General features: G+C 31.5%; 2 protein-coding genes across 2 annotated transcripts; one reads left to right on the top strand and one right to left on the bottom strand.

The window, feature by feature from the left end:
- LOC105325464 (blastula protease 10) lies at window positions 1-6,483 on the top strand. Its single transcript, XM_034443500.2, has 6 exons — window positions 1-860; window positions 1,024-1,247; window positions 1,448-1,598; window positions 1,686-1,814; window positions 3,080-3,190; window positions 6,327-6,483. Exons 1-6 carry the CDS (start codon window positions 818-820, stop codon window positions 6,416-6,418), a joined length of 750 nt encoding a protein of 249 aa, XP_034299391.2. The 5' UTR covers window positions 1-817; the 3' UTR covers window positions 6,419-6,483.
- Window positions 6,484-8,000: 1,517 nt separating this feature from the next.
- Window positions 8,001-16,700, bottom strand: LOC105325465 (stimulated by retinoic acid gene 6 protein-like). Its single transcript, XM_011425037.4, has 16 exons — window positions 16,527-16,700; window positions 14,767-14,887; window positions 14,360-14,442; window positions 14,144-14,274; window positions 13,751-13,871; window positions 13,386-13,434; window positions 12,964-13,074; window positions 12,675-12,766; window positions 12,383-12,512; window positions 11,995-12,118; window positions 11,509-11,666; window positions 11,006-11,054; window positions 9,756-9,873; window positions 9,498-9,629; window positions 9,094-9,257; window positions 8,001-8,968 (listed from the first exon to the last, which is right to left on the bottom strand). The coding sequence occupies exons 1-16, from the start codon at window positions 16,541-16,543 to the stop codon at window positions 8,661-8,663; spliced, it is 1,908 nt and encodes a 635-aa protein (XP_011423339.2). The 5' UTR covers window positions 16,544-16,700; the 3' UTR covers window positions 8,001-8,660.
- Window positions 16,701-18,456: the final 1,756 nt, after the last annotated feature.

Raw genomic sequence — 18,456 nt, 5'->3', positions numbered from 1 at the left:
ATGTATTTTCAATATTTGGGACCCTATACTTTAATGGTTCAGCAAGTAACTTTGATATTTTCTAATTTTTGTTAGACGTTTAATCGAAAACATTGATTGTCAAATGTAAACGTATACTACGATATCTGTAAAACACAATTTTTAACCGGATTTCCTTGTTTTAGCGTGGTTCAAATACTTGATTGTCTAACTTTTATTCGCATACTAATGAGTTTCCTCTTTATATCCTTTTCTTACAAAACCTATGGGTGTTGTTGATCTCCTGTGAGATAAATAACTCGAAGACTCTTTTAACCAGGAAATTGTGTGTAATTCGCGTTTCTTAAAATTTATTTTAAATAAATATTCTATAATATCAAAAATATCTGACGTTACAAAAACTTTTACAAAAAATTATAGGCAAAATCGTATGGTAAGTGCGCTATACTTGTTTTGCAGAAGTGCTTTCAAATTCATTCATGTAATTTCTTTCAAATTCCAAGACTTTTTGTCTATTAAATTCAGAGTGTTGTCACCTTTATGTCCAAATTACGCGTAGAAATGCTAATTGTTGAAAACTACTCGGAATATATTAAAAATAACAATATCACAGCTCACAAACGAGATTCAAATTCGAAAATGAAAAGTATTAGTTCCAGGTCCAGTTCCAGTTTCAGTCTAATACGAGCGTTGTTTTTAACGTTATATATACATCTATATGAAGCGGAAATAATTACACTTGCCCAACAGGATTTTTTTTTGATAAATATCAAAACTAAACGTCAATCAATTTATTAGAACATAAAACCTTAGTAAAGGACGATTTTTACAACGTGAGATGAATGTTCTTGTTTTTTTTTACTGGATCACTTCAGTGATTGGTAAGTATAATATACCGAACGTTTTTATTGTAATATTGGATTGTGTAAATGGTGTATGAATTCAGTAAAAATAACCAAAATTACAGCCTGATACTTTCAGAACAGAAGCATTAAACGATAATCATTTTGAAACTGGGTCATGTTATTACAATTCTTTTATAAGCATTAGAAAAGCAGCAATATACCTACAGTGGAGACATTGATGCCACAAGAAATAGTTCTACTGGTATCATAACTTCCCCAGGTTATCCTGGAAACTATCCAAACAACGCTGCCTATACATGGACACTGAAAACAGGAAATTTGAAAGCCAGTGTCTCTTTTAATTTTACTTACTTCAACATTCAAAATAACGACCGCACTTCACACTGTCAGGACTATTTACAGGTCGGTATTCGAGATGAAAATTGGTTGAATTAAGTTACAGACCTAACCATATTAAACGAAAACTTTCTTTAGTGACACTTTTATGTGCAATATCTTCTATATGGTTATCAAATAAAAGAAATTATAAAGGTTAGTGAACTTAATGTATAACATTGACAAAAGCATGTTTATTATCAGCAAAGTATTCTATATTCATTCAGATAAAAGAAACAGAACCTTGTTGCTATCAAGCCATGCATAGGTGTGGTTTTTTCAGTCCATTTAGTTTGACCGTTACTGGTCGCATTATAACCATTTCTTTCGCATCGGATAACTCGCTCAACGCCAAAGGATTTAATACGACATGGAAAGGTACACATTAGTTTAAATTGAAATATGAATACTTTTGAAAAACGACGCTTTTACATATAATTCTTTTTTCTTGGTTATATTTTAAAGTACTCGTTCAAGAAACCCCAGTAACAAATGCATTTACAACAACTTCATGGAGCTCAGATATATCAACGAAATTATCACTGACAAGAACCAAGAATGCGGTGGCATCTACAGAAAGAACTATCACTATAGGTACACAGTTTTCAAACTGAGATATTATTCGAATTTAAATTTGTACATATTCAACTCATAACAGATAGATACAAAAGATACTATAATTTCAGGTTCACACTGTTAAAAACATACTCAAGAAATCAAGAAGAAAATGATTATTAAAAATTATTGTAAAAATAAATGGTTCATTCATAATAAACCGACATACGAATAAGCTGGATCGGAAAAAAAAATTTCGTATACTGGTACTGTACCAGTTATCGCCTAAGACCAGTTATTGACTAAACTGAGAGTTCAGGTTTATAGCAAGCGACTATCCGAGCTTTTTCAATTCAGTCGTCTGTTTCGAATAACGAAAAGAAGTTTGCTTGAAAACTTTCTTGAACATGATTTAACCATGAGCTTGAACGATCATTGTTTACTGCCGATTTACATCTTTGCACTTTCAGCAGTGGGGGAAGTTAAAACTAGAATATGACATCGAATATGACATCTTTGTGATACGTTACAATATACTTTCTTTGATTTGACATAATATCAATACATATAACATGTACAAACAAAAGGAATTTTTTAAACTCTGAGAGATTCATAGCGCAGTTGAACGCCTGATTGCACAATTTTGTGTATTGAAATGTCAACGATTTTGTGTATTACCGTATGATAACAAACGAATAATTTTATGAGTTTTGTTAGTGTATTATAACCGTAACTATGTTTTGTCTGACTCAAAAAGGGACATTAATCAAATTACATTATGCAGAGTATCAAATCAACATGTACAGGGATTCTACTATGTTATTAACGCAAAGCCGAGAACTGATACAGTAGATCGTAAAACATGGCAAATTCGGGACGTGCTAAAAAGCACAAAAAAAATATGTTTTGAGTTTTTAACAATGATAAAACCTAACAGATGGATAAACAAGGAAATCACCATTTAAAGTATGTCAAGTTTTTTCCAAAATTATCAAGAAACAAGGAAATACGAAAAGAAAACGTTAAATTTTAGTCGATAACTGGAACAGTGCCAGTAGACTTCTTGAAATTGAGATTTATAATTAAAAGTTTGAAGATGGCGTATAGAAATATTTTTAAAATCGTTGCTCTATATTTATTTTAATTTTACAATAGGTCACACAAGTAGATATTTCTTGTTATTACTTATTTGAAGAAAAATAAATGCTCCTTTGCACCAAAGCCATTTTGTTCTTTTCTGTTTACAAAGTCATAACAAGGTTGTGATTTGTTGCACTTTTAACCATTGGAAAATTATATGTCAGATTCAACGAATTGGGAAATGTCGTTCACGACATCTGACACAACTACGGAGATAGTTATACCACTGACATCCTCTCAGCCTGTCACTTCACAAACCTCCACAAGATCTTCAGGTAATTTCATTGATTCATTCAATCATTAATTCATTCATGTCACCTTTAAACTTTGTTTAAAGTCACAAAAACCGTGGCATTACAGACAATATATGTTATCTCAATGATCATAAACTCGGATGTAATTATACCCGCACTTTCTAAAGAACGTTCGGGTATATTGTTGTTACCTGTTTCGTCCGTCCGTCCATCCGTCCGTCCGTCCGTCTGTCACGTTTTACTTTCTCAAACTGCTCTTACATAAACAAACAAACTGGACTCTTGGAGTCTAATTTGGGATGTCAGGTTATTTTGTAAAATTGTTTCATGGTTTCAAAAATTCTATGGTAGTCTTGGGGGTGAAATAATTGGTAAAAATGACATTTTTTTAAAAACAAAACTACTGCTTCCTCGAACTCCTCCTACATTTTTAACAGTAGTCAAACCATCTCTTGGAATATGTCTTTGGGTGTCCTATAGATGTGCAATATAATAAGGTTTCGGAAATTTACAATTTTATCCTGGGTGTCATTTAGTGGCTTTTTACAAGAATTCTGCTTTCAAAAACGACAACATATTTCGCAGTATCCAAATGATCGACTAGAATATAATTTTAGGTGTCATTTTGATGTAGGAACTGTTTTCAGAAATTTTTTAACACGGGGTCGGTTGGCAACAAAGAAAGACGTTTTTGAAAAAAAAAAAGAGATTCCCAAAACTGCTCTTGCAACCTATGGAGTAACTAAGTAATCTCTTGCAATATCATAAATCTTACACATGCAGTAAGGTTTTAAAAATTCGAATTTCATCCAGGGGAGTCAAATTGAAGCAGAAAATTAACGTTTATCACTTCTAAAAAAACATAGATCCCAGAACTCTTCTTATTATTTGGTTAACAGACACATTATATATTGAGATATGATAGAGGTTCTTCTATAGAAATGCACTAGTGTTTTTAAAATCCTGGTGGTCAAATAGTAGAAGGAAATTATCATTTATTCCCCCTTTAACTGTAAATAAATTAACTTTTTTCTTGAATTAAAAAAACCTTACATTTAATGTTGCTTTAAAGAACAAAAATACATGTATAATTAAACTCTTTTTAATTGTCGAATGGTCTTTTAAAATCACAATATAATTTGGGGTCCAAAAAGTTTTTATAAACTGGTAAAAAATTGTTGATTTTTTTTTTTTAAATCACATTGCACTTTACATAATTGGCGATTGATCTATTGAGATATGATCAGAAGTCTTAATATCTACCTTAGGATCAATAACGAAGATTCAAGTTAAATTAAATAACAAAGGATTAAATTAGTCACATCCCCACCCAATCGAACCTGGTTCTAAAGATTAAGAGTCTTTTAATTCGTACATTCTCTAGATGCACATTAAGATTTTGGAAATAGCTTTTTAGTTTTTGAGATAAAAGAAATTTTATATGTACTCGGGGCAATTATAAAGTCTCCTAACCAAAACAGGGCCAACATTGAGCTAGGATTACCCGCATAGGTTATACACTACATATTAATAATATAAAACACTTTATTTTTTCCAGTTCTTGGGAGTCAGGGTGTCTCCAAAGGTGCACAACCTGTATACCATTTGATGCACAATGACGCAAAGAGCAAGAATAAATATGGCTTAGGGATATGCATCTCAAAGCTTATCAAAATATATCATCTTTTCCTAGAGGGGATGGGTGGTTTACAGACAACTCCTGGGAGTCATGTACTTTCAGCATTTGATGCACCCTAATGACATTAGGAACAAGAATATATATGGTTTAGTGGTGGCAATCTCAATAGTTTTCAAGATATTTGGTATTTTCCTGTTTTATGTAGTCAGAACAATCCCATAGGGTCACGGCCTACATTATATTTGATGCATCATAATACAATAGGAAAAATACCCTATCTTCCTATTAAATCTCTATAAACATGATAAGTTTTTACACTTACGTAATTCACAAATTTAATACATAATGCCACAGGGTCAATATTGGGTCAACTCATTAGCTTAAGTCTGACGACTGGAAAATATAACTTTAGCAATTCAAATTACAGAAACTGTACAAATGCGATAGGAAAGGTAACGATGATAAGTATGGTCATACAGTATGCTAGCGAAGAGAGATCACTTATCTAGAAAGTGATATATATATATATATATATATATATATATATATATATATATATATATATATATATATATATATATATATATATCGATCGATGTCTCATAATATTATGCTACTACATGCATTATGCTTACCTGAATTGGTCAACATCATAATGATCATCCAGTTAGAGCACTCTATGAATTCATTAAGCTGATCACAAGAAAAGAAAAGTTTATGCATTGTTAATTTATCTTATTCTGCAAATCGAAAACACATATGAACATGTACACCACAGTGAAACCCATCTAGCCTAACAGCCTGGTAAATCTACATGTAATAACCGATGATGCTGACGCACAAAAGCAAATATAGCGCCAAGTTTGTAATAATTATTTAGACACTAATTTCTATGAAATGAAAATAAAGATTATTGATAAATTTAAAAATCACATGCAAACCGTTCAACTCCAGATTGTACATAAAAGGCCGATAATGTGTATCTCACCCTTTATGACAATCATAATTTTTAAATACTACCAGAAATAGCATGTAGCCTTCTTTTTTATCAAAACTGTCAGAAGATAGTGTTATTTAGGGGTAAACACTTGGTGCGGGTATTGCTGTCTAATTAAAACATCTAGTTTTCAATGTCACTGTTTGAAGGTGATCGAACACGCCTGTTAAAGTGTAATGAGCTAAGTATTTTTTTTGCCAATTCCTGTAAGTCGTTTTAATTCCACTGTGTTAATATTTCACGATTTCTCAAAAAGTACCAATCACGGTGGTTTCAATTTCACGCACCAAGAAAAGTTGATCAAAGTAAAACCATTTATTTAACACATTTTAATATGTTAGTATTTACGATGGGTTTAATTACGCGGGAAAATGATAAATCGCGAACATAGTGAAATTAAAACCTTCGTGATTATTTGCCGATCTACAGTAATTATATTGACTCTTTTGCCATAAATTTTCTTTAATGCGTGATTACTGCATACGATATTCCATTATCAATTAACTTTTTTTATGATTTAGTTTATCTAGCCGTTGGATTCAGCGTTGTGGAACTCGCATTGATTGCCTTTGGAATATACATTATCAAAAAACGACGAGCAAATACCATGTGACGAGAGAGAGAGAGAGAGAGAGAGAGAGAGAGAGAGAGAGAGAGAGAGAGCTATAAACGCAATAAAATTCTGTGGTCAGTGGGGAGAGTGTTTTAGAGGGCATCCCTGTGGAGCTCTTTTAAAATGAAAACGTCTTGCCGGAGAGGCAATTAGATTTGTACATGGATCTATTTGCAAACCACGCTATATTCCTATCAGCTTATATAACCAAAAACAGACTATATATTTTCATCGGGGTTAATTGTTTAAGGTAACATTTTGTTCTGAAACTAAAAAATATATTAATCCGTTTACTGAGTATTTTCCGGCTTGATGAGCTTTTCAACCAATTCAAGATAGAGAGTCTAAAAATATCCAATGAGGATATAACAGAACTTAATATGAGAACAAGAGGCCAATAGGCCTAAACAGTCATCTGAGTACCATAGCCCATACACAAACTTTTTTTTCTTCTAAATACGTGAATACAAATAAATAACCCCTCCTAGCCATAACCCTTGCTTTATATGTAGGTGACATGAAATATTATGTAAGACGACAACTCAATGTTTTTTCTCTAAGTATATGCAGTCAGTTTTTTATTTTGTGTCAATAGACGTTTTTAAATAGTATATACATTAACACTAAATTACCATTTTGGCAACACCCTGTATTAAGAACATCCACCACACGATATGAGTGTTTTGGCCATACCTAGATTCAAATCCCTACATTGTGACATATGAAGTTTAAAATTTTGATAGAATGGTTTTTTTTAAATATATATGCAGTAAATTTTTATTCAGTATCAGCAGAAGTGAAAAAGATGATTTTTAAACATTTTAATGCATTAACACTGTATGGGCTATTTTGGCCCCGCCTAGAGTCAGAACCCCTACCTCGGGGAACATGAAATTTATTACTTTGAGATTGGCTTCCTGATCATCTACAAAATTATGAGTTTAGTTTCCTTTATAGATGTGTGAGAGTAGAGAGGATAATTTGATTTTTAAACATAATATATGCATTAACACAATACATCCATTTTGCCCCGTCCTAGAGTCAAAACCCATGCTCCAGGGGACGTGAAATTTACAATTTTGGTAGAGGACTTCCTGGTCAGTTTTTCTTATTCATGTATGAGAGTAGAAAAGAAGAATTTTTGGTTAGGAGTTGATTTAAATCAACTTTCCTATGCAATTACTCTGGCAAACCGGTAAACAGTGTTTGGACCTAAGCAATATAGTCAGATTTTAAATGGTAAGAACGATTCAGATAACTTTGTAGTCCTATGCTTTTGGAATACGACTCTGGCGTAGAAATGATTCCTACGCCTAGAATTTCTGAATTTAAAATAAGCTTTAATACGTCATAACAATGCTACTTAAAAAATATTTTTTACCCATTTCCTTGATGAAAAAAAGAAAAAATTAAACGTAAAAATCTAATTAGACATGTATAACATGGAGGAATTAATATCACTGAATATTAAACTAAAGTAAAAGCTCTGAAAATATCCTGTGTGAAAAAGCATATTCAGTCATACAATAATTTAAATCAACTCTTTAGTACATGAATTGAAAGGTACAACATAAATCTCTTATTTATTAATTAAATCAAAAACACGTATCACAAACACCAAAGACCTTAATTTCAAATACTACCAAAAGAAGCAATACATGTTTTGTTTTTAATGACTATAAAATCATGATTGTGAAATTATTTAATAGACATGTAATAAAGAAAAAAAGATTTGCTTACCAAATTGGATTAATAGTGGTACTAAATTATGTGAGAGTTTTATTTATATTGTTAAAAAATATAATTGGTATTATAGAGAGGCTTTAATCTTCAAAAATTATCTATGTGAATAGCTATGAATAGGGCTCTTTGGAAACATACAGTTAAAATAAAATTACAAAATGGAACAAAAATAGCCGTGCAAAGCTTTTTTTCAATTATAAATATAGAAAAAGAAGTGTTTGAATTGTAATGTAGAAGAAGGTTGGTTGCAAAAATGATATCTAGTTGAAATTATTGCATATTAATTACAAAACTCTCAAAACGTTTTATCTGTAAAACATTTGGTGAAATGCAAAACATTCATTCATTCTTTTGTATTGGTATATTTACATGTTAAAAAAAACAAATAGTCACAAAATGAAGACATATGAACATGTTAAGTTCTGTCAGCAACATTTGTCCTCGGTCCTTCTATCAATGACAATTGTTCACATAGTACGTCACACTTGAGAAGGGATTCTTATTCGGGTTGTTCGAACTTTGTGTTTGTTGTTGATGTCTTACACAGTGACGGGTTGTTGTATAACGTAATTGTTTTCATCCACCTATTGATGACATGTGCACTGTAAGCTTTGGCACTGATACTCCTGGTTGACCGGTAATTAGCCACCACTGAAGATGTGCCAATGGACTGTGCTGAATGGAGACGCACGTCTGTTTGTTCTTTACGGGTGTTTGAACTTTTCAATAACTCCTCACAAAATACCCTCAGCACAGGATGACAGTGGGCCAGTTCCACGTGTAACAGACCAATATATATCATATATGCTGTAAAACAATTTTTGAATTAAAATGAAATGTATTTCAAAAACATTGTGTGTATGTTTAGGGATACTGACATACGTCTGAAATGATGCTACGGGAATATATAACTATCTGTAAGAACCTATTACCATTATCATAGTGCTCAAATCCTGACACGAGAACACTTCTATCGAGTCTTGGAACAAAGATTAGTCCAATCACCAGGGAGTATAAAACGCGTTTGATGCATTTGAAAAGACCAATCAAAATGTAGAAGAAAAACAAAAAGAAGGAAAAATTGTGGTACACTTTCCTGAAGAAAAAAAACATGATAATTAATGGTTCACATATTTTCTCATTGAAATCAATTTTCTCAAATTTTCAATATATGTTTTATATCCTGATCATATCATGAAAAAATTTTAAATGACAAACTAAGGTTTAATGTATTTTGACAGTTAATCAAACATGATTGATAAGTTGTTTTACATTATACAATTGAGAAAAGATATGTATATAAAAACATCATTAACCATAACAATGATAGAAATACCTATTATTCAAAGCCAACATTCTTTCAACTCCGTTTCTTTTTTTCGACGTAACCCAATGCTTCTGAAGAAAGAGTCTCTCCGATATTTTTTTTAATAGATAAACGAAGATGTATGTCACAATCATAGAAGGTCTGAAAGACATATATATATATATATATATATATATATATATATATATATATATATATATATATATATATATATATATATATATATATATTAGTTTATGTAAGTTATATATCATTTTAAATACTTACATTAAGAATTTTACTGGACGAAGAAATAATTCGGGAACTTTCTTCAGCAATGGAAGAACAAGAAAGAATGCCAAGAGTATTGATATCAAAAATATCACCAGAATGGATATCAAATAGCCTAAAACAACAAGAAACATATTTAAGGAGTTTTCAGAAGATATTTCGGGTGAATGTAACATATGTATCGCACAAATTAAAAGTTCTCAAAAATCGGTAAACTACATGTAAATGAAAACCGAGCAAACGCCATCAACAATATCAATTAATCCAGATGGTTTTTTTTTTCAAAAGTTCTCGGTACTTAATGTCAGTACATTAACGCTTGTTCTCATCCTCTCTTCTCATTGTCCAAAAGATAGTATCAAATAATTGTTAAAAAGCACAAGTTGTTAGAATGGTTTGTTTTAATTCTGTTTTTATTAAAACCGCTTGGTCCGATTTTAAATAAAATTGTATGAAAAGCTTTTAAACGATCGATTTTAAACGTTAGTATTTGCATAATAAAAGGGACTGAGAAAGTTTTCCGTTATTTGAGGCATATTTCAATTGGAAAATGATAAACAATATTCGTTTGCAAAACAAAGTTTACATAAAATGGCACTTAGTTATCTCGTCTCTTATTAAGTTTGCCCCGAAATGGAGGCGGATATGATTATATTACGACTTCCACGTTCGCTTTAAATAAAGAATAATTCTTTTGGCAAATCAGAAATAAACCATATACATTTTTTCCCCTCTATTTTGTCCGAAGTGTGTTATGTTTACAAATGATGCATAATATGCGGTTTGAAAAAACCCAATTAATCGGGGTACGAAAACATAAAGCTCTCTTTTCCTAACATGCCCATGATGCACTTGCCTTTGTTATTTTGTTTTCCCATTAATTATTATTTTCATTCACTTCAAATATTTCTATTTTTGAAAGAAAACCGATTCAGCGGGTGGAAATGGATTAAGGCTCAAAACTTTTTAAGATACGTTGTAATTGGTTTGTGTTGAAAATTATTTGATGCTGTAATATTTAAAAATTCGGGCCAATCAGCTTTAAGAATTTTGCAGATAAATAGTATTTGATCTTGACCCAAAACATTTCCATTAACAACACTCCATTCAAACATATAGCATTCAAAGCCAGACAATACAGGAATTACGTAGCAAAAGCAAGATATATTGAAGAAATATAACTTTGGGTAAATATTTAGGTTTTAAAGTATAGATTTGTTGAGTACTAATTTTAATCAAGGACTTACTTCCTAATAAATGGGAGACCTGGGTTCCAGCGAACATCAGAGACTTGGTCTACAGTGCAAAGCAATCCCAAAATAAAACTCAACATACGTTCAAGTAGAATTTTTCATTCTTTTCAAAACCACAAAATGCAAACAGTATAGTATACGTATGAATCTTTTTCAAATATATTTTTGTACATTAATGATTTATTTCTATTTATACCACAATGCTCAAAACATATATGACATTATATTCAAACGATATATACTGTGCATTGAAAATGTTTATATTCTTACAAATTATGATGATAAATCCAAGGAAATGATTGTAGTTTTAGGCGTATCGATAACATAATGGGAAATAACAAAAAACATTTTTGTACTAAAACAACCTTTTTTAATAGATTAAATAGTTTTTCTAAGAAAAAAACCTGACATGAATGTGTATCTGTTATGAATAGTGAGTACACATTTGATATTGTGACTGTATTTCACTGTTGCAATTGATGGTAATGTACACTTACTATCATTTCGCCGCTCTCCATATCTAAGCATTTCTTAGGGATGAATGACTTGTTACCCCTCCATGCCTGGATAAGATGTTCTCTTTGTGACATGTAAATCAGTATCATCATGGAAATTATGTAGATTGCAGAGAGCACCTGCGCAATGATGAAACTATCTGAAAGTGAGTATTTAGCAAAAACTAGAATAGATAAATATTGATTACTCTTTTCAACGTAATAGTGATTGTAATTAAATCTAAATGCATTCAGGTAATGCCATTTAAAATGAAATGAGAATCGTTTTATACTATGACTAAATTGTTGCCAAAAAGAAAAACCACAAAGTAATCCAAATAATTATTTAAAAAATGACACTTTTTAAAACCATTTTGGTTTTGCATTCAAAAAGAAAATTTGCATGAAAAATACTAAAGTTAGAATATATAACAATATAATGAATCGCTTTATTTAAAAAAAATAAGAATATTTCCAAGATGTTCTTACAATAAAATGCGTCCATATACACGTCAAATGTTTCAAATGAAATATTCAATGTCTGTAGTCCTACTCCAGCAAATCTTTTCAAGTTGTACAGTCCCCTGGATAATTCCACAAACACTATGAACAACTGTCAAAAAAGATCCCATATAGTCTTTGATAATCAAGGGTAATTAAGATGTTGTGTTGTTTATCTAATACCTAAATCGAAACTATAGAATAAGGCAAACCTAGATAAAACCACTTTCTTATGCAATGTTCATTGGAAAATACATCTCAAATATCTTATAGAAGGTGCAAAGAAACCCGACTTTAACTCGAAATAAAAGATATTATCAGTAAGAAAGCAGAAGTGAAATAGGGACCTATTATAAAACTGACGAAATGTTCTCACTTGATAAAAGCTTAGTAGAACAACAAAATTGACAGTCACTGTCCTCATTGTACAGCGCTGCATACTCTTGTTAAGACAGCACAACTTTGTTTCTTGGAGAAGCAGGTATGATTTACTAGTCAGCGTACTCCTGTGAACAGCAATGTTCAAGTTTAAAAAAAACCTTGCATAATCATATTGTTCTGACTCAGGCATGGTCTCAACATTTGACAAACAGATACAAAATACAAATTTAGTTTATTTTTATGATTGAAAATAAATGAACTTAAAATTCGTTATATTCTACATTTACCTTATTCCAGTGTGTTCAAGATCTGAATAACTTCTCGATAGCAGTTTTTGTACGTGGGCATACTGCGATGCCTTTGCAACCAGACGAGATGACTGAAAGAGTATTCGTTTTTTTTAGTGATATTTTTTCTTAAAGTAACCTATAAATATATATTTTTTTCTGAAAATTCGACTGTAGTATGAAAATTGTCTGCTACAAATTAAAACTTTTATTATTGCTAAACATTTGGTGACGTCATTGAAGCATATGTATTTTTCATTTGCCTGTAACAACACATGACAGTATATACCTTTTTGTTCTTATCTGCAATACACAGATACAGTTGGAAGACCAATCTGAATGCAAATAAACACAAAAGATATCCTTCACAAGCGAAGAAAGGTATGTATCCGCAAAATTCCTGTAAGCAAGAATTGTATTTTAACGGATTAAACACTTTTCACATGAATACTGTGGACTTATTTTTATTCGTATGGGTCAGTGTGCGTGGGTAGCCAATTTTTGGCTGGTGGTTGGTGGGGACATAATTCGTGGGTAGAAAGTTCAGCATAAATTCAATAAATACTAAACAAATGTTTGTTATATGTTTCGTGGGCAAGGGATACCACGAAAGCCACAAAAATTGGTCCCCCACAAACAATGATGATTCCACAGTATATATTATGATAAAAATTGTATTAATGTTAGGGATGTAACGTAAGGAAAACTCACAATAGCGTCATCAACACAAAAATTGAATTCCAGCAGCGATATAGAAAGTCTGTAAAGTAAGAAACTGATAATCGAAAAATATTCGGTCACGCGTGTTTGTTATAAAAAATTTCAAAATGTAACTTAAATGTCAAGTGTTCATAACTATACATGAAATATTTTATAAATATTTTCTATTTTATGGTTAATTTAAGTTCAATTAGTAAACGATTTTTGGGGTTAATAAAAGACGATTTAGATTTTACAAATAAGATGCAAAATGAAATTACGCCTTTTTTGTACACATATTATACATAAATGGATAGTGGGCTACTTAAACTGAACACTTTGTCAAAAAAATTCATTATAAATAGAATGCTACTCACAATGTAAAAGTGTATAAAAACCCAATTATGGATGCACCAATCTTTGATTTAGAATTAACGCAGGCAAACAAAGGATAATAAGAGATTCCCATGAAAATCACATACTCCAGTAAATAAAACGCTGAAAATCAAAGCACTGAATGTTGTTATTGCTGATTTTTTCACCGTTCAATGTAAAATTGTAAAGTTCAAAGTTCCTAAATGTTACACATTGACTTGGCAGCGGGAATGCATACATGTAAATGACATTGGACCAACTTAAAATTATACAATGCATAAAATTGGTTAAAATGCCAGTATTGTACTAAATAGGTTACTTTTTGAAATATTTATAAACTTTTTGAAGCATTGAAAAACTTTAAATAGACAATTCTGTATTGATCAACAACTTACTGGCTAGCCATGGTTCAACTTCTTTTGAATTGTCATTTAAGAACAGAATATAAAATAGATAGTTGATGCAGCATCCAAAGCACGCGGCTGTTGGAAGTGCATTTTTATCGCCGTCCAAAATATTAAATGGCCTAAAAAGGAGAAGAAAACAAAGATGAAAAAATATAAATTGTATGCTGTGGAGGTAAAAATGTGCTTTCTGAACTTTACACTTACATAGGAAGTCCGGGTCTTCCACATAAAATCTCCTTCCTGTACGTTCTTTTTTCGAGGAATATTAAAATCAGAATTGTGAATATCTGAAGTTAGAATAAAATGTTAATAGTTGCTTGTATTTATAACATATTAATGATTCATTTAAATTATGCTTGACTTCATCTACTCGTGGATTAATTTTTAACGATTGCATAAGTCGTATTTTGCGTGTGTGTATAATTTACGTGTATGCATGGATAATGAATCATTGTTGTTTTTCTTGTTTCAAGATTGTACAAGTTCCATTTAACGATGAATGTTTGATTAAATAAATCATATCCTTCGCTTTTAGCCATCAATTTAAATGCTCAATTTAAAAAAGTATTTCTACAGATATTTATTTTAATTGTATATTTTTTATATTTTACCCCAATCCCTGGAAGAAGGTTGTATCCATACAACAGTTGTTCCACACGAGCACACGTAAACTGTAGGGAATTATTACTGGAATTACCTGCATCTGTAACATCTCCAATTGTAGGTAATAATCTGATAAACAAAATCAATCCTAACTGTACTATGTAAATTTTCAACGATATAAAGTGAACCATATTTAAAATATCAAAACAAAGGGCAAACCGACCTAACAATTTAGTTCTATCGTTTTCTAGAATTTTATATTTTTAACATAATGACTGTAAATTTCAGATCTTGTATGCAGATAGCAAGGTGCAATTTACAAAATGTCTAAACTGTATATATTGGGTATAGCTTACAATAGCTGTAACATTTATGAAAATATACCTCCTTCAGTCTGAGTCCTATTTGTACATGTACATGTTTGACTTCTTCCAAAGAACCACCAATACGTCGTTTGAATTAATCGGGTATATAATCACTTACCGGTGTTTTTTGCATTTAATAAATTTCGAAGATTGTCAGTTATTCAAACTTTTTTTAAAATATGAGATAATATTTTCATCAATAAGATATTCACAGTTTGTTTTCTCTGTAATATATTTCTTGTGACCTGATTTTTTATCTTGCTGATTTATCAACTTGAAGATAGAACTTTTGAACAGAGGAGTGTATAATCACTGGTGTCAAACAGTTGATTAAGCAAATACGATTTGTTTACACAAATAAAATGTTGACATAATATATCAACAGAGAACAAAAAGGGGATTTTGTTTACTTCCTTTCACCTACTATAATGACAGATGCTAATCGATGTTTCGACGCAGATTTAAAAATCCTTGTGTAAACTACCTCAATACACGAGTTATTACTAATATGTAATGGCAAAACTTCAACGGTGTTGTTGATTCGAAATTCTGATAACAATTTTCCTTGACACAAGAGACGCCAGGGGTCGCATTGCTCACCTTTTTTATTAGATTAGATAGTGTAGCTGCATATACATTGTAAAAATGAGGGACCTTAAAATATAAATCAAATTAGCGCTTTTCATCTGCGAGGCTTGTTAATTCTGCCATTGAAGAATTGCCTTAAACCACTACAACTCATACAAGATAGATGTTGTACATACATATCCAATATAAGCGACATGTTATATCTTTTCTCTATATTTTTATCATCTTATACCGAGTTTTACCATGCATAAAATGTAAAGGCTTCCACAAAATATATGTTTGTTTCTTAGTTGAAGGTAACATCAATTTTTTTGCTTGTCACATATGTATGCATATGCAAATAATTAAAATGCATTATCAAGGTAAGATGTTTTGATTTTTCATACACTCAGGCTGACTGTTACATGAGTTTGAATATTTTGTGGACTCCGATATCAAGGAAATCCTATTTTACCCTGCAGCTCATGATTATGCCCCCTCCCCCCCCCCCCGAGTTTTAACAATAACAAGGCAGACTTTCAACTAAATTAATTTGTTTATCCTATACATTAAAATCGTTATAGGTGCCAAAATGTAAACAAAAAATAGTCACAGCATCATTTTAGGTCAAAATATCAACAAGTTTATGAAAATTGATATGAAAATTAATACAAAGATAAGGTAACTCCCAGCCTCCTTGTGCCCATCTATCCTAGGGGATGTATAGATTGTACCTATACTAGCTTATATTGCACGTTGTAAAAACTTTACATTTAGTTAAAACTTAAGGACTTACTCTAATTGCTATATCAAGTAATAAAAAACTATTAACTTACGTAGTTAAAATAGGCATATTTTAGTCCTTTAACTGTACGATCATCAAACACTGGGCCGGAAAATCGGTGATAAGAAAATAATCATCTTATCAGAGCAATATGTCCCTGTAATCAGAGGAGGGCCAGACTGTCAGAGTGAAATCACCGAACGTAGGCTTAGAGGGAATGTGTCCAATGTACAGTAAATGAAATAATAAATTAGTTAATACATATCTGTATGCAAGTTGTAGGGAAGTTATAGTTTGCGTGTTCATGCACGTAAAATACGAAGTTCAAGTTAACATTATAATAAACAAAAATGAGTGTACCCTGCGGTTTCATTCTTGATATTTTTTTAATCAATCATTGGCGGTTATTTGCTCCTTGAAACTAAAGACATGCAGCGAAAGTCCTGGCAATTTGTTTTTGAATGAATGTATCAAATTGTTAAAATCAGCGCGAGTTGGTTTAATGTATAAAGATATGTTAGTATTATGAGTGCATGGATTTCAAATTGACAGAAACAGATTGTACAAAGAAGGTTCAAATACAGGATCTGTTGATCAGAAGACCCATGCTTTATCCGCCAAGAAACGTTGTTACCAAATTCGCTACCATATCGGTCGGTACAGATAATTTAACAAGACCTGTTAATGAAATACTTAATATACTTTTATCAATAAAGTATATTTTTTTTAAAAATGTGTTAAAATCTTTTATTTAATATTTAAAAATATCATGAAGTTCAATAAATTATTTTGATATGACATGAAAGTAGATTAAAAAGTGTATTTGATTTGTATGATGATTCAGAAAAATATTCCTGTTTCGTCTTGTGCCGTGTTGTGCCTCCTGATTTATACATCTTTTTCCCATTATTAAAAGTATATACATGTTCTGTATTTAAAGAACCTTTATTGTATCAAAACTGAAAGTAAACATTCTGCAGTGATTTTTCTCTCTCGAGTATCTGAGTTGTGACTCTTCCGGGTTAATTTCCAGAAATAATAACGTCAATTTCCGTTTTGATCACAGGGCTTGTTATAAATCCCGACGGCGTATTGGGAGTTTAGTGTTACATTGTATTTGATAGTAATGGCTGACCATATATCAGTTCAGGATTTTGGTACATCAATGTACATAAAACCATCCGGCAATTCTAATTTTAAGGGTCAGAATACTGAAAATCAAATTAATCAACGAGGAAAAGAAAACAATTATCTCAGGGTCGGAAATAGAGATGGGGTCTATCAAAGAAAATCCATGGATTTTGGAAACATATCTGTGAAAAATCTTCAACGAAGTTTGAACAACCAGCTGAACGAAAAGAAAGATGGTGTAGAAAACGATAGACAGCCTCCAACGGACACAGGGGAGTATCGAGATCTGATGCAGGCACAACGCAAGGGGTCTTTAGTACCAGAAAATAAGGGACAGGACAAAACGAAAATCAGCAAAGAAAAAGTCGACTTGAACAAGAGTGTGATAATAAAAAAACCATTGCTGGATGATCTTAGTGGGGTTTCCGTCAAGGATTTATCTAGTAGTGTCATTAGATTGTTTTTAAAGAAAGAAGCTGATGAGGAGAGGCCCAAAAGCGACCAGGGCGATGCCGATTCGTACGAACTTCAACATGAACACTGCTTGTCTTGTTTTGACAAAAGATGCTCTGAAATAATGGATTGTCCGGTTAATAAGTGTAAAAACCAATGTTGCGAAGCTTCATTTCACAAATGTAAACAACGAGAGCATGATGAATTATGCAAATACAAAATAATTCGATGCATTAACGAGACACTTGGATGTCGGATGGAAATGCCAAGAAACAAGCTAGCATACCATCTTCAGCATTGCACAAAGATGCAACAACAACAACCAGAAACGTTACATCCAAGTAATTTTGACAAGCGTGTAAGCCGACATCCTAGTGACCTTTACTCAAGACCGTCTC

The sequence above is a fragment of the Magallana gigas genome, chromosome 3 (genome assembly GCF_963853765.1).
Source record: "Magallana gigas chromosome 3, xbMagGiga1.1, whole genome shotgun sequence".
Classification (NCBI taxonomy): domain Eukaryota; kingdom Metazoa; phylum Mollusca; class Bivalvia; order Ostreida; family Ostreidae; genus Magallana; species Magallana gigas.
The sequence above is the reverse complement of the archived record's forward strand: the minus strand, read 5'-3'. Positions and strand labels throughout refer to the sequence as shown.